Source organism: Lepidothrix coronata, unplaced genomic scaffold (genome assembly GCF_001604755.1).
Source record: "Lepidothrix coronata isolate B3197 unplaced genomic scaffold, Lepidothrix_coronata-1.0 Scaffold82, whole genome shotgun sequence".
Taxonomy (NCBI): domain Eukaryota; kingdom Metazoa; phylum Chordata; class Aves; order Passeriformes; family Pipridae; genus Lepidothrix; species Lepidothrix coronata.
Window position 1 is genome coordinate 1,981,858 of NW_016690262.1, and position 16,261 is coordinate 1,998,118.

At 40.5% G+C, this 16,261-nt stretch overlaps 1 protein-coding gene across 8 annotated transcripts in view; it reads right to left on the reverse strand.

Moving 5' to 3' along the window:
- The window catches only part of SLC7A11 (solute carrier family 7 member 11), a 286,050-nt gene that overhangs the window by 12,393 nt on the left and 257,396 nt on the right, over window positions 1-16,261 (reverse strand). For all 8 annotated transcript variants that reach the window (XM_017820391.1, XM_017820390.1, XM_017820393.1 and 5 more), the window contains 3 exons: window positions 1,879-2,002; window positions 648-751; window positions 70-166 (listed from right to left, as the gene is read on the reverse strand). In XM_017820391.1, coding sequence (XP_017675880.1) covers window positions 70-166; window positions 648-751; window positions 1,879-2,002 — 325 coding nt within the window. The remainder of the gene's footprint in view (window positions 1-69; window positions 167-647; window positions 752-1,878; window positions 2,003-16,261) is intronic.

A 16,261-nucleotide genomic window follows, 5' to 3' on the forward strand; every position in this document is an offset into this window, starting at 1 on the left:
TGTTGGAATTCTCCAGAGCAAGTCTGTAATATGAATTCTAGTGCAGGAACATTTGTTTGTATGATTTACCAAAACAATGACAGCTGGCAGAGGAGTGTGCTTGCGGACATGAATCATGGAGAGAATTTCCGGAAGGTGACCCTCGCGGGATGCAACGAAGAACATCCTGGTGGGAAATAAATGTGGACAGACTTTAAATGTGCTCATTACTCTGACTACGCAAAGTGGCTCATGAAAGTCACAGAGCACAGCAGCACTTCTCAGTCTTGTTTGAGGTATTCTGAATGAAAACACTAGCAGGAGAAACCCATATACAGAAATCAAAGTGATCTCTGAATGTGTCCCCTGACTGGCATTTGGAATTAGTTTATATTTTCTCTCCAGTTTCCCTCCTCCACAGGTAAAAAAGTAGCCATTAATTAAGGGGTATCCTCAGAGGGATTAATTTCCAAACCGTTCAAAGGATTTTAACAATAATACACTAAAGTCAACAGGAACAAAGTGAGAAAAAGCCCAGCACCTAGTAAACAATTAAGTAATTTTGCATATCCTGCTGAAGAAATGAACCCTACTCTCCCTTCCCCTTGCTTGCTTTCTTTTGCTGTGTATCCCAAGCCCTCACCCACAGGAATATCAGCAATGCTCACCTGGAGACCGCAAAAATACCACCATTCATAGATCCAAAGCAGGAGAGAGCAACAAACACTGGTACAGCTAAAGAAAAGTTTCCCATTAGCCGTTCGGCAAAGGTCTGTCAGAGGAGAGAGAAACATACAGTGATTTTTCATAAAACAGGAAAGTAACTGTACTATATTAGCAAATTATTATGGTGTTAATTATAGTCCTTTTCTGCACCCCTCACTGAAAGCTGCGCTGTGGCCTCTTCTTTTGTGTCACCAGCTGAGCTCTTCCACCTTTACTGCTGAGGATGTCTGGAAGATCACTAGTCAAAGCAACGCTGAGGAGCTGGAATCAGGCCCTAACTTATGTCTTTTTAGACCATTACGACTCTAAAGAAGAAGACCCAGTCTGAATGGATCAAGGTCTGATTTGCATACCTAATTTTTGTTTTTCTACAGCCTTCATTGTACTTCATACCCAGTGGTATAGTCCATCAATTCATTAGCAGAAGAGACTTAACTGGAGTTTGGGGTACCACAGGAGACATGCACAATTTTCTTCATGTTTACAAAATGTTTTCTTTCTAAGTCTCCCATTAGCTGCAGAATTTGGTCATTTTTCAAAAGCCATGTCAACCGAAATAACCACAGGCAGCGTCACTACTGGAAAGGAAATGGAAATTTTTTATTTCCTCATTGTGACTTAGATACCATAAATATAAAAATTGGTATCATCACCACAATTCAGCAAGAACAACCAAAGCAGTATTACCTAGCCAGGTTGCCTTGCAACTCCTTCCCAAATGAGCTCCTGTATTCACAGCAACCCCCCTCCTAAACACTCAGGACACACGTTGTGCAGAGACAGCGTGACTGTCTTGCTACACACACAAGATAGTTCAGAGCTCCCACTTCCACAAATATCTGTGATTCCTGCTTCCCAGGAGCCGAGCTTACAATTTAGCACTGAATTTTTCAAGCATGTACTCAGCTATAAAATTTAAGTCCTATTGACTTTGTTATAAGAGGTAAATAAATACAGTCCAATATTATGTTTATAAATGTTATTGACGGCCTTAAGTGCAATCCCAGCCATCAGTCAAAAATCAGACTTATTTCACCAGTATGCTAATAAGTGGTGCCATACAAAAACCTCATTGGATGTGTCCACCCAATTTTTTCCCCTGGAAAATAAGAATATATCAACAAACACAACTGCAGCAGGGATACAGCTTTGTATTTTTCTTCTGTAACTTACCACTGCTACAGCTTTTGAAAGCAGCAATTCCCCAGCACTGATTGTAGTGAAATAAGCCACGTTTGTTAACACATAGCCAACTGTGACGATAATCATTGAAATGCATATTGCGAGGGGTATGTTTCTGAAATACACAAGGTAGCTCATTATTTTGCAATCTGGTTGCTAGTCCCTGAACATGAAACAAATGACATGAGAAGAAGCCACTAATGATGGTGAATGCACATTTGGTGATCCCAAAATATCATAATTAGAAACCACCATTAAAAAAAAAATAAACAAAGCTATCTAGACAAAGCAAAGAGGTTTATAATGAAGAGGTGAGAAAACGTTTGAGGGACGAGTGGTTTGGGGACACCGAGAGGCTGTGGTCCCTGTGCTTCCCATACAAGAAGTATGGCCCATTTGAGCTGCCTACTCAGACTGACTTGCAAGCTGAACCCAACGGGAAGGCAGAAGGTGTCACTGGCTGAACCAGCAGTAAGGCTGAGATGACAGATGCAGGTGATCCAGCTCTCTATCAGGAGGGCAATCACAGTGGCATCTCCAACATACCCACTGGCACTCCATGGCCACTGACCACCTGGAGGCGTTTGACATCCTCCCCTGGATGCCAAAGTATCCAGCATCTGAAATTCTGCTCTTTCCTCCTCTGTGCATTTCTTCCCTCACACACCTTACCATATCCTAGTCCTCTCTCTCAGAGTCCTGCTCTCTATGAGAGCAGAATATGACACAGAAATAGAAACAGCACAAATTTCTACTGTTATCACAGCACAAACAGTATTGAATAGCACAAAATCCCTGATAGCTAAAAGACAGAACAACAACAAACAAATAATAATGCCAAAATTTTATATAGCATGTCCTGCAAGTCAAAAAGAACAGAATTATTCCAATTTTAAAAAACAGGAACAGAGGCACGGTGAATTTGTCCAAAGCCACACTGCAGGCATACGTTCGAGTCAGGAGAAAAAAACAGATGCTTCAAGTATTGCTCTAGTCTCTTTCCACTTAATATTATTGATATCTGCATTACACCAAGAAAAGATTCAGATCTGAAACTAATGTTTGATCCTTTAATGCCAAGGTTAAGAGTTGCAGTATGCAAACTCCCTCACTGCTTCACGTCTGATTCCGTCCAGTTGTCTATATTAAGGCTGCTTTTAAAGGGATGTAGAGGTTGCCACATCTAGAAAACTTCGTTGTGAAGGTCACCCCACCAGGTGGAAGAAAGGAGAGACAGAACTAGGAATTCTGATGTTCCAGAAGAGATCACAAGAACAGCCCTAAAGGACTGTTGTAATCACATCAAAGGAAAAGGTGTTCTGAAAACCAACACAAAGATCCATTCTTTTCTGATCTCAAAGAAACACAGCCTGGTCAGAATTTAAGGATCCTCTTTGCTACCAGTCCTTGTTTCTCAAATAAATCCTTTACATCAGTATGCCTGTAAAGAGCTGAAAAGAAGCTCTGAACTGAAACTAAATAAATGCATTTATTTATAAATAAGTAAAGCAGGACAGTATCACTGTTGCACATCTTGCCCACCTTAGAAACCATGGTGTCAAATACTCCCATTAACCCGGACACACAGGTAGGTAAGAGGATCATGCTGTAACATAACACCAAATCTGGGAAGACATCATGATACTGCATTACCCCATGGCTACCTCATGCACACATCCTCAGGTGAAGAAACTGGAAAAAGGGAAGCCAGTCAGCTTGTAGAATGTACTTGCTGATGAAGAAGGAGACAGCAAAGACCAGAGCAAAGAGCCCAGAATGCAGGTGCTGTATTGCTGGAAAACCCACAAAGTTACAGACTCCTGAAATATTGCAGCTCTCTGTGTTGATACTGTGTGCAAAAACGGGTTTTGTGGGTCAGTTGCCAGATATTTTGCAACCAGCAAGGTTAAGCTTCTTACCTGACCTGGGTGTAAATTGAATTCAATCCTCTTAGCATCTGATTCAAGGTAGGGATACATGGATGCAAAGCCTTTCAGAACAGTGATTTTAACTATATCTTCTGCATCACAGATGAATGCTTCAACCACCAAGCTATTGGATAAATCTGCACTTACTCCAACCTTAAAAAGAATGTTTCCAGCCAAAGATAGCAAATTTGGACTATTTTCACTAACACCATTTAAATGACTGTAATCACATTGTTAAATTTAAAAACTATTTTTGTTCATTCTAACTCTTACCAAACATTCTGTATTCATATCTAATTTAAATCACAGTCTTAATTTCTGACAAAACAAAACAGCAGTTCAAAACTAAGGGGAAAAAGAAAATCATGCTTCCAAACATGACCATTTTCTTAGCACTGAAGGTCCTACCTTGTTATGCTGAAGAGCACTAACTCCCTTGGATAGTAATACCAACAATAAAAAACACACTCAGGAGAAGAATAAAACTCCTAAACAAGACAGAACTAGTCAGCAAGCACTATTCATTAAAAAGCCTGCAAATCATAACTCGGTGCCTGGAGCATCACAAGGGATGCTGTGACTTCTAAGCTCCTGAGTCCTTGTTTTTGAGGGAAGTGAGCTCCCAGGCTGCACCTCCTTTTGTCTCCTGGCAGGAGCGAGCCTTCAGAGGGCTGTCGTACGCCCGCACAACCCTTCCAAGTGCTGCTTATTAGCCACTGCTTTCAGTGACAGACTTAAACAAAAATAAAAGGCCAACTTCAAGATTTCAGGGATGAGCAACACGGTACGGTTCATTTCTCACTGACACCTCCACCTGTATTTGCAGTTGGACCTTGAGTCACCTGAGAGCACAGACAGACAGGCACAAACCATATGTAAAACCACTAAGTGAGAGCTTTAATCGTATCTTTTCTATCCATCCAATTTAAGAGGCAGTTCCCAATTTGCAACAGGATCCCATTATTAGATTCTCTGCAGTTCCCAATTTGCAAAAGGATCCCATTATCAGACTCTCTGCAATGAACTGCAGTCACTGCGCTGGAATAAAAACCATAATGCCATTACCAATAAAGATTACCTCCTTTCCTTGGAGGATCACTGTACCAATTCTTTTGGAATATTTTAGATATTCTCCAAGACATCCAAATCTTCTCTGTAAATAAGAAAAACCATACCAAAGTTCTGTTCTCCATTAAATTGCCTCTATTAATGCAGGTTTCACCTTTTCACTTCTACATCCTGTGAATCACACACAACACAGGGTGTCAGAACACTGATAAGGCATGTTTCCGATATAATGCAAATTCACAACTGCCTCACAGCTGAGAGATTTGCACTAGAGGGAGACAAAAAATTCAAGAAAAACACATTTTCCACTTTAAGACTGTTTTAAGATTTTGATTCATCGAAGTTAAAGCTTCTGATGAGGAACTTGAACATATCAGTGAGATATTTCTTAGGGAAAAAATCTTAGAACAAAACAGAAACCTTATACAACTGATAGACCTCAGAATGGTCAATGGCTTAAAAACCATTGCACTGTGTGTGCTCAGATACAGGAGACTGCAATACCTCATTTACTTAAAACATGTCCAGGACTTGAACTTGCATTGAAGTGGCTACTGGCTACTATAGGGTAGTGCTTTCCTTCTGCACTCATCTGAGAGTTAAATCTCAATAGATTTCAAAATCAAGAACAATTCTTTTCAAAACAGCTGTTTGTCTGAATAGACCTTGAGGTGCTGATCATAGAATCATCATAGAATCATAGAATCATAGAACAGTTGAGGTGGAACAGACCTTAAAAATCATCTAGTTCTAATCCCCCTGTCATGGACAAGGACACTTTTCACTAGACCAGGTTGCTCAGGGTCCCATCCAGCCTGGCCTTAATACTAGATCCAAACTTATACAATTATTTGGAAATGTCTTGAGCATTACTGTCAAGATAATATTCAAGCACACTGCTCCTTGGTTAGAAGGGGAAGCTGCTGCCAGGAAAGTCTTTTTGCAATATTCATCTCTTCTCCCAAAGCTTTGAGAAAAACCAGTACCAAAATGAATCTGAGGAAACCTGAATCAGGCAAATATTGACAATATAGTTAAAAAGTCTTTAAAAAGCAGATAAGAGACAATTAGGATAATTTCCATGCATCTGAACGTTGACTAAAATTGAATTGAATCTCTACACCTTTTAAGACTTAGTAGCTATTCCTAGCTACTATTCAAAGCTAAATCTTCCCCTTTTGCCCTATATACAGAGCAACTGTAATGAAGAATTGCAACAGCTTGAACAAAGAGCACATCTACCTTATGATTCCCAGAAAAAGAGTCACCAAGGAGCCTACCATCACAGAGAAATTCAGCAGTGGGAATATAGCTAGCCCATCCTGTGCTATATAGGGCTGAAATGCATTGCCAAGCAATGCTGTATATGGCTTGGAAGCAAATTTCCTTCCTCTAGACCCTGTAAAGGGCCCAAGAGCTAAGGAATACGGTTCAGTTAATCAGGATAACCACTGGGGTTTGGATTTAACCTTCAGCGTTGCAGAATCGTAGATCTTCCGATAATCAGTTCTAGAAGGTCTCTACCTCCCACAAATATTTTTGAAAGAAAAACACAAAGCAGAGCAAGTAAGAGAAGGGGAAAAGTGAAAAAAAGATAAAAGGAAAAAGAGAAAGAAAGTCAGAGCAAGAACCCAGGGATAAGAGCAACAATGTCAATAAATCAGTTGAACATTCCCAGAAATCTACAGCATATATCCCAGTTTAATGACAACTTTTATAACAACAGTGAGCACTAAGAGCTGTGATCACTGAGGGCTGTTCTTTCTATAAAATAACAAGCATGCAGTCAAATACACCCCACCAAGCCAGCTGAGTTCACAAGGATGAAACCCATTGTTGCCACATCCTTTGTTGTTTAGAGGCCATTCCAAAAACTTCTCCTTGCATCCATTTCAAAGCCAGGTTTTTACAGATGCTCACTCCCAGTAAACTGTCCTGGACAAAGCTACACTGGTGGGACGCAGCCCGGAAACATAAATAAGAAGGTCTAAATAAAGCATTTAATTACTGATAAAGTTTGATTGAACTACATCTTTACTGTACCAGGGAAATAGTGGAAGACACTTTCTGTTACATACAAATTTAAAAAAAAAATAGTAAAAAAGGAGAGAGGAGAAGTCCTAATTCCACATGATTTCCAGGCAAGCATTTACTTGATTTTCATGAGCAAGAGGCTGTATATGCTATATTTTTTTAGTTGAAAATTTACCACCAGAGAAGTTTCAATAGTTCTCTTGTGCAATAATTTATTCACCATTTGCAATCTGCTAAGCAAATTTGCAAATGAACTCTTTCCAGATTCTGGCACTCTTAAAAAAATCTAATCATCCACTGCACTGGTCATAAGGCCAAATCTTGGCAGAAGAAGTGACAAGAGCAAATTTATCCTAATAACCTGACACTGGAAAAAGTAACCAAATACAGAAAGTGGCAAGAGAACCCTGGTTATTTAATATTCCCAGGACTTCAGTGCAAGACTAGAAGACATATAGGCTTGCCTTAATAAGGGCTGTGTTCCAGAGTTCAACCTATATCTCTCACTGTTACCAGGTAGTTATTCTGTGAGCTGTGGCAATTCCAAATTCTGGACAGCAAAGCAGTACATTTTGATATAAACTCACTTTTCCCTGCCACGTATTTTTCATGCAAAAAGCAGCCTACAAGACAGAACACAACACTGAAGGGATCAAATAGTTCTCACCAGGTCAACAGATGAAAAAACTGTAATCTCATCCATCTGTCAGGACAAAAGGAGGATGCAAAACTTAAAAGGATTGAATCAAAGCCAGGAATAGAGAGGCAAAAGGGATGGGAATCATCACAGCACCTCTCAAATTCACGTATTTATAAATGCTAATAAGTGTCTCAGCAACATCTGACTTCAACAATAACCTATTATTATTATTTTGTTTATTGTAGTAAAGGTTCCCCTCAGCAGATCACTCCTTTTCCCCCCTCACTGCCTCCCAATATGTTCCATCCTTATGTTCCAGATCAGAGCTGCTGTCTGTGGGCTTGCAGCTCAGACACTATTCAATTACATCACTTCTCTTCATCATCTTTTGATCTTCTTGATTTCGAGGGGAGAAGTGATGACAAGGATATCCTAGCTATTAAGCTGCACTCTCATTTACACCATCACATGCTCCATGGATGTTACTCCCGGAGTGAGTGTCAAAGGGCTCCCTTCTTCATTTCCATGCTTTGGTTCCATACTTCTGACTTCTGCAGAGACACAGCAGGATTACACCAGGATAACAGAGTGATGAATCAGGCCACAGTTTGCATTTAAAAACCTTCTGCCTTCTACCATCTAGCAAGAGAAGAAAAGAGCTTCTGCTGTGCTAATTACTTGTTTTCTACCTGCTGTTTGACTTCACTGGTTCAGATTATAATTGCTTACAGTTCACAAATAGGGTCTTCCATGACCCACTGACTTTAAAGGGTCAAACTGCATTGCCAGTGTGCTGCAAAGGGCAGGAAATTTTATCAACTTCTCAAATGTTTTCAGTACTCCTTCCAGCAGGCTTTCCTCAAAACTTAATTAGCATAAATACTCCTATGTCTGAAATTTAAGACTTAGAAATGTATTGATTGCACAATGTAACCTCTTCTCCATAACATCTCTTCCAGGCAAACCCTCCCAGCTAGTCTCAAACAGAAGCAAATCTGCCCAAAGCCCTTGAGAAACTGAGAGTAGTTGTTACACTCAAAAGGGAATTTGCTTTATTTTAACAGAGATTTAAACTTGGCTGTGATCTCTTTGTGTACAAACTCGGGTTGGCAAGTCAGATGTCATCAGAATGCCACACTCATTTACCTTGTCAAGCCAATACCTCTTATGAAACACCTTTCTTTGAAGAGCAGAATGGATTCCTCTAAAACTTGGACTACCAGTCAGAGACACCCCTCATGTTCAAGCAGGGTCCTGAATCTTTTTGCACGGAGTGGATAGCATTTCTGGCATTCCCAAAGAAAACTAAGCCAACACAGAAGATATTAAGGATGACAGCTAAATCCACAAAGAACTTCTGAGGTTACAGCACTAAATATTATTCATGCTATCTCTGTTTAGCCATTTTTTGTTTAGCAAGCACGTGAGCACTGTTAGGAGCCAGAAACTGAGCACAAGAGGCAGCACACAGAGCTACTACAGGGGCTAATTTTTAAAATCTCTTTAAAGAAATAAATGGAATACAGACTTGAAACACAAAATACAGACTTGAAACATAAAATATCAATCATCCCCTATGATTTCTCAGTCAATTCTGCTTCCATATGTCCAACAAGTGCAGGTATTCAACATCTTCATGTTAACTCTGTTGCAAAACTTATAGTACAAAGTTTACAACTGCTTCCAAAAGACATGAAAAATCAAACCCAGCTTTTATTTTGTACTGTAACTTGATCCGAAATTACATCCCTCCCAAGAACATAAAAGTCTTTTCTGGCTTTTCTTTCCTATTGCAATAGGCATATCTGCATGGAGCTAGGCTTATCCTGGGAACTCAGGTGTGCTTATTATGAGAGTCCAGGAGGCTTAACCACAGAACAGCCAGGTGCCTGGAAATGTGGGCACCAGGATGTCAGCAGGACATCATGGGCATCAGCAGGATGTCTATCAAAGGATTTGCATTTAATTTTTCAGAACCTGAAATGGCAGTGAAGATGCTCAGAAGACAATGCTTGTTTAACTAGGATATTGCAATAAAGGTGAGGCTTAGGCTGGACCTGTAATTAAAAGGGTGTCTGCCTCTCTCACACAGGCGGTCCTGTTAAAAAGCAACAGAGCCTGAACTCAGAGGATTCAAATACGAATATATTGTCACTCTTGAGTTTGATGAACGACTTCCATGTTTCTACCTAACATCACTATTTAATGTCACCCTCGCTGTATTTCACTTGTGGGAAACTTTCATGTACTCAAGGAAGTTTGTGACCTTTTCCACCAGAGATGCAAAACCTCAGGTTTTACATTTATTGTTCAGCTCCCTCTCAATCAGGAGATGAAAGGAGCACCTCTGCTCTTTCACAAGCTCCGGCATTTTATTTCCTTCCGAGATCTATTTGCTGGAAGTGCTCACAGCGCTGCCAGCAGCGTAGATCACCGTGAGAAGCACTCGTAAATCATGGTGCTTGCTTGAAGGCAAGGAAGCCATAACCACAAACCTGACATAGGGCTGTAAAAACAAAACACCTGCCTGCACCAAGTTCCTGTATGGAAATGAATGGGAATGGGGTAGAGGCTCAATTCAAAGAGCTTCCTACAAGTTGCTTTATTTAGCATGGGATAGTGAGTCTAACTTCCTCTTAATTGCTCCACACTGACAGATACCACACTGACAGACTTAAAATAAATGTAAAAAGAAGGGAGTGATGTAATTGTGTATTAAAAGTAGTTTTATTTATTACAGGGGGTTCTTCTGGGAATTTGAAATTATTAGTTCCCTGAGCACGTGATTTATGAACAGGGTCTACCTTCTCCAGGCAGAATCATTTTCTCAGGGAAGACTGAGCACTGGCAGTAGCTGGCAGAGTGAAGGGAGGGATATTTAGAATTATAAACAAGGGAAATCTGTCAATCAGGCCACATAGCTGAGAAACCTAAGCCATCAGCTATGACATAACAATAATATCATGGACAGGGAAAGAGATTATGGTGGTTATGAGAGAAATCCCACTAAAAACCATGCTGCCTGTCACAGCACCCTCCCCACACTCCTGCAAGTACCTGCGTGTTTTCAGGCAGCCGGGCTGGGGTGGAAGCAGATCCTGCCTTGATCTGTGTGTATTTCTACTGTCTGTACTGAGGACTTATGTTTCTTATTTTAGGTCATCTGCAAATGACAAAGCAACACTTTGAGTAATGCAAGGGAGCAGGCTGGCAAGGCTGCTATCATTCCCAAAATGAGCCCCTCAAGTTCAGAATCTGGGAACAAGCAGCCTGAATACAAAACACCTCACTCGACTCCAGGGGAAAGTACAGGAGGGAACACCGCTCCCTCAACCAAACTTTTTAGGAAACATGTTGATAGCATACTAATGACTCCTTACAGTAATAAAGGAAGATAAATGCTTAGGTGCACAGAGGAATGGAAGGAGAAACGTATGTCTCTCTGTGTGTGCGCGCATAAAAAGAGTTAGATTTCTCATACTTGTTAAATTCCCTGACATTTAATTTTGAGCAGGAGAGTTTCCACAATGCCAAGGATCATACAGGAACAATTTGCTGCCGTATGTTACCATTGATATTTCAGCATGAATGAAAATTGCACCATTCGGCGATGAAAAGAGCAGCTACTTGTAATAGGGAGCACCATGGAAACTGAAATATCATTTACCAAGATAGGCTCTTCTTCTGAAGGAATTTAAAATGAGAAAACGGTAACTGCAAGTGCCTCAAAGCATTAGCATTTTAAAAGATTTAAAAAGGTGTAAACAAATTAAAAGGAGATGTCTTAACAATACTACACTGCCATGAAGGAGGCTGACTGGCAGATAAACTGTTTTCTCTGCAGAACACAGGGAAATGAGGCTTTTGCTAAGGACAGCCCAGCAGACTGCCTATGGATGTGGGACAGCCCATATAGCACACTGAAATAATTCCGTAGGAGCTCCGATGTGGAAGAGAAATCCAGAAAACTCCAAATGTGAGCTGAAATATGCCTTTGCAGCCCGCAGTAACTGGGGGCACTTGAATGGAATTCAAATGGGAATATCAACTTTTTCTGTTGCATTGCTTCAGTGCTTTGAGAAAGAGAATATCAGTAAGTTGAAATCCTCTCTCACTAAGCCTTCATAATGCTTGAACTACAATCATATGCACATGAGAAGAGCTTATCCTTTTTTTTTTTTTAGAAGTGATGAAGTGATGTCATGAAGTGAAATATGCACAACTTTCAAAATCACCGGTAAGGTTGGATTTTCCTTTTTCTGTGTCCAAATTGAGAAATTTTAAATATAACCTTAAACATAACCTTAGGGAGTTAATCCTGATACCTTTCTGCAAATCAAATTCCCTTCAGTTTGGATAGCAACAGGAAATAGACAGAATTATTAGTTTATTCTAATTATCTTGGACAGTATAATCAATGAGACTGGGGATTTTAAGCCTGACTCATCTTTGCAATTGCACACTGTTCAATGTACCCTGAATTCACTACTCTTCCATGCTAAAATCTCAAAATGAAAGCAATAACAAGGGTTTATACAGAACTTACCATACTACCTCTTATCCTGACCCACAGAATCAACCGATTAAAAAATATGTACTTGGGCCATCAAAAAAGCCCTACATCCTGGCACTCCATAGCAACCTGCCCAGCACCAGCCTCCGCGACATCTGAATCTGAAAGTAAACCTAGAGAATCATAGAAAGGTTTGGGTTGGAAGGGACTTTAAAGGTCATCCAGTCCTAGTTCCCTGCAAAGATCGGGGACACCTTCTACCAGATCAGGTTGCTCAGAGCCCCATCCAACCTGGCCTTCAGTGTTTTCAGGGATGATGCATCTACCACCTCTCTGGGCAACCTGTTCCAGTGTTTTACAACCCTCATTGTAAAACATTTCTTCCATGTATCTAATCTAAATCTACCCTCCTCCAGTTTAAAACCCCTTTTTCTATTTATTGCAACAGACCCTGCTAAAAATTCTGTCCCCGTTTTTCTTATAGGTCCCCTTTAAAAACACCAGCTCTGGGGAACAGCATAAATTTATGTGTTAGTTTAGCAACAGTGCTTGTAAGGTGCTTTTTCAGTAACCAAAATAAGCACAAAGCAGATGGCAGGATTTGTGCCACTGTGGGCAAAATTATGTTCTTAGAAGCAGAGAAAATACGTAATTCATTACGCTCCAGGGCCATTCTTCTAGCACAGCATCGTGACTCTGACAATGCTCAACACCATGGTGGCCTGCAGCTTGGATCTATTCATGTCTGGGATAGCCTGCAACTAAAAAAAAGCCTCTGCTCATGGCCTTCACAATCACCAAGCAAGAATCTTAAAGCAATTCTGCTTACTTTTCACACTTATTGAAATATTTCATCCTTAGATACACAAGCAGATTATTCTCTAATGAGAAATTTGCCCAAGGAAGACCAATGTCATGGTCTTCTTTACTTTTATTTGGTTTTGCTTGGCAACTGTTTTTTTCCCTGTTATAAACAAATATGAAAAAATAGAAGCACTTGTCATTCTTTTACACCACAGAATGAATCTAATTCTTCTTTTCTCTAAAATAACCCCACACAGATGTTGAACCTCTTCTCACACTAGAGTACTCCTGTTCACTCTCCATTCTCATGATATATGGAGGAGATCTCTCTATTGCTGTTGAGTCTTTTCAAGTGATACTATCAAAACTACTCTTACAAGGGATTTTCCATTCCATCATACTTTAAAAAATTAAATACTGTTATAATATAGTCCATTTTTTCACAATGAACAAAACATAATGAGAAGGTCAAGATGCAGATAACTGCACTTGCTCAACAGCAAGTGTTACAAGTGAATGAGGATTGACATAATAGACCACAGCAGTGCAACTTGTGAAATGCAGATTATTCACTTCACAGCTCCTCTGGAGCCATTATAATCTTATATAAATCCTCTTAGTTTACAGTTCATGGATATAGGCTGTACTGTAATTTAAATGATTGAAAACCCTTATGGGTTGTTAGTTAACAATAGTCTTTCCTTAAATAAAATATCACTGTCACTATGTGTTTAAAATTCCAAAACACTCACAGCCAAATACCAAAGTATAAGCTACAGTGTAAGCAACTAGAACCTGCTTCCAGAACATCTGTACACCCATAAGCGCTCACATAAAACAGCCACCGTGTAGGGAAGGGATGTGCAGGAGAATAAGAATCTCAGCACTCATTAGCTACGAAACATCCTCCTCTGATGGAAATTCTTCTGCCACACAGAAAAGGATGTACTCACCTACAGGAAAGATGTACAAAGCCAAGTTGTCTTGTTTTGATACGACTATTACGTATCTTAAATACAAGCCAGCAATTTCACTACCTGTTAAAACTGAACAATCAAATGAGACAACCCCACTGAATGTTTCATCCAAAAAGACTGTGTCAGAGTTGAGTAAGTTATTCTGCTGGCTGAACCAAGTGGAAGATATTTGTTTCCTTGTGTATGATAATACCATTGCTATTGGCATTTTGACTGTGCTGTTCTAAAGAATAAGTATTCATGATGACATGGCATGTGTTAGCAATCGTTTGTGCAGTTATAAAACTCCAATCTGATGTGCATGAGTGCAATAAAGAGCATACTACCCTTGCAATTTTAGTTGCCCACTGCTTTATTTGTATTTTATTCTCCCATTCTGTATATTATACCACTAAAAAATGCTGTCTGTCTTTCTGTTATCTCACCACCTCTGTCAGATGGTGCCAGCATCAGTCTATAGCAGTTTTAGATGGTGCTGTAATAAAAAGCTGCTGTTAATGGCAAGCAGGATACTGCTACCTGCTCTGATCTAACATCATGCTTACCTAACACAACCTTAGCACCCTGCTCTTTCTCATTTTTGAGGCTCAGCGTTAAAGGGAAAAGGAAATAAAAGGTGGAAAAATAGGCTCATGCCCTTCTGGATCCAGGAAAGGATGCACTTCAGTACAGATCAGAACATCACACAGTGATTTAAACTAGCCATCTCTGCCATATATATACCCATAGGTAGTGGGGGTTGGCTTGCTTTTACAAATAACAGGAGAAATGTCTGTGAGACCCCTTTTTCTATACACAGGCTGTAGCCAACAGTGACAGTACCCATAAGCAAAGGCTGATCTACACCCCTGCAATTCCATACGGGATTTCTTGGCTTTGACTGGGTTTTACAGTGAGATTTCGGTGCTATTTGAAACACAGATTTAAATCTCAGACCAAAACATTAAGGTGAGTGCTTTGAGTCACCTCCACAAGAGCTAATGCTGTTGGGTAAATACAGAAATCAAAGCACATGTGTCAGAGGAAACCAGGCTCCAGTTTTAAAGTGGGAAAGAAAAAACCCAGGAGAGGTTTGTCTCCACCCACACTAGAAGCTGTATAAACCACATTTGCTTGCTTTCACAAAGAGTGTAACACCCCCAGGACCCAAGGTGATAGATGTGGAGGCTGTGAGGGAGTTGCAGTGACTGCTCTGAACCACCTCACGTGGACTTGTCACCTTTACCCAGCTGTCAGCCCAAAGAATGGTCTGATGCCAGTTACCAGCGAGTACAATCAAGGCTTTCAGGCATTGCATCAGCATACAAAGAGGCAATGCACCATAGTTAAATGAAAAACTGCTTCTTGAGCCAGTAAGTCTTACGCAGACAAAACGTTTGCTGGTTTGGCCTGGTACGTTTGGCCCAAAGGACTCAGTGTGGTGGCTAACATTCTAAGCACATAGATAGACATTTATCTGATCTCTACCGACGCAATTTTGGGTTTGCCTCATCTGGTTATAACTGATCTGGTGAATTTACTCGTCTTTCTATCTACCACTAATACGCTGCTGTCTCACCTCTCCTCCAGCAATTTCAGCCAGGCCATCTCCTAATGAACCACCAAAAGAGAATGAAAATGTCAAACGGGACCTTCGCTGTGGCCAAGAGAAGAGCTGCCTAGCCCTGAGAGACCCATCATCTCTCCAGTAAAATACAGTCTGTTTTACAGCTCTGGACCTTCAGCAGTACATCGGTCTTGCAAGAGATTTTTATTCCTGCAATGAATATTCTGCTGAACTGCTTAGGCTTCCCATAAAGAAGATATTGTCATCCTTCCTGCTACGTCCCTCAGTGCAACAGAAATAGATGTTATAACAGTCTTTCATATGCTTTAGCTGGTGAAAATGAAGGAAAATGCAGAGCAATGGAAACTTCGAAGGTTACACTGCTTTGTGTTACATTACATTTACCCTGCTGGTAAAGCAGATTAGGATTTTGCCAACAACCCCAGGGGAGACTGTGGATAAACATTTGTTTTACTTCCTTAGCGGAGCTGATTCATAGTAACCATGATTCACATAAACAAACAGAAAATGATAAAAAATAAAATAAAATTAAAAAAAAAAACAGCAAAAGGAAAGCAAACACACCTTACACTCAACAGGTTATCACATCAGCAAACAAACTGAGCACTGAGGGCTGGAAAGGAGCAATGAGCTCTGTGGTGACGCAGTGCTGTGCACCACAAGCCAAACAGCCACCACAGGGACAGATGGGGCCAGCACGTGGGCTCATCACATCCTTACACCTTGGAGCCCCCAAAGCTCTCTGAAACTCTGAGACAGGGGTGCTCCAGGACACTCTGTGGCAGCCAGCCACAGCTCCTGCAAACCTGTGGGAGTCCTGGCACCCTGAGGAGACACCTTAAA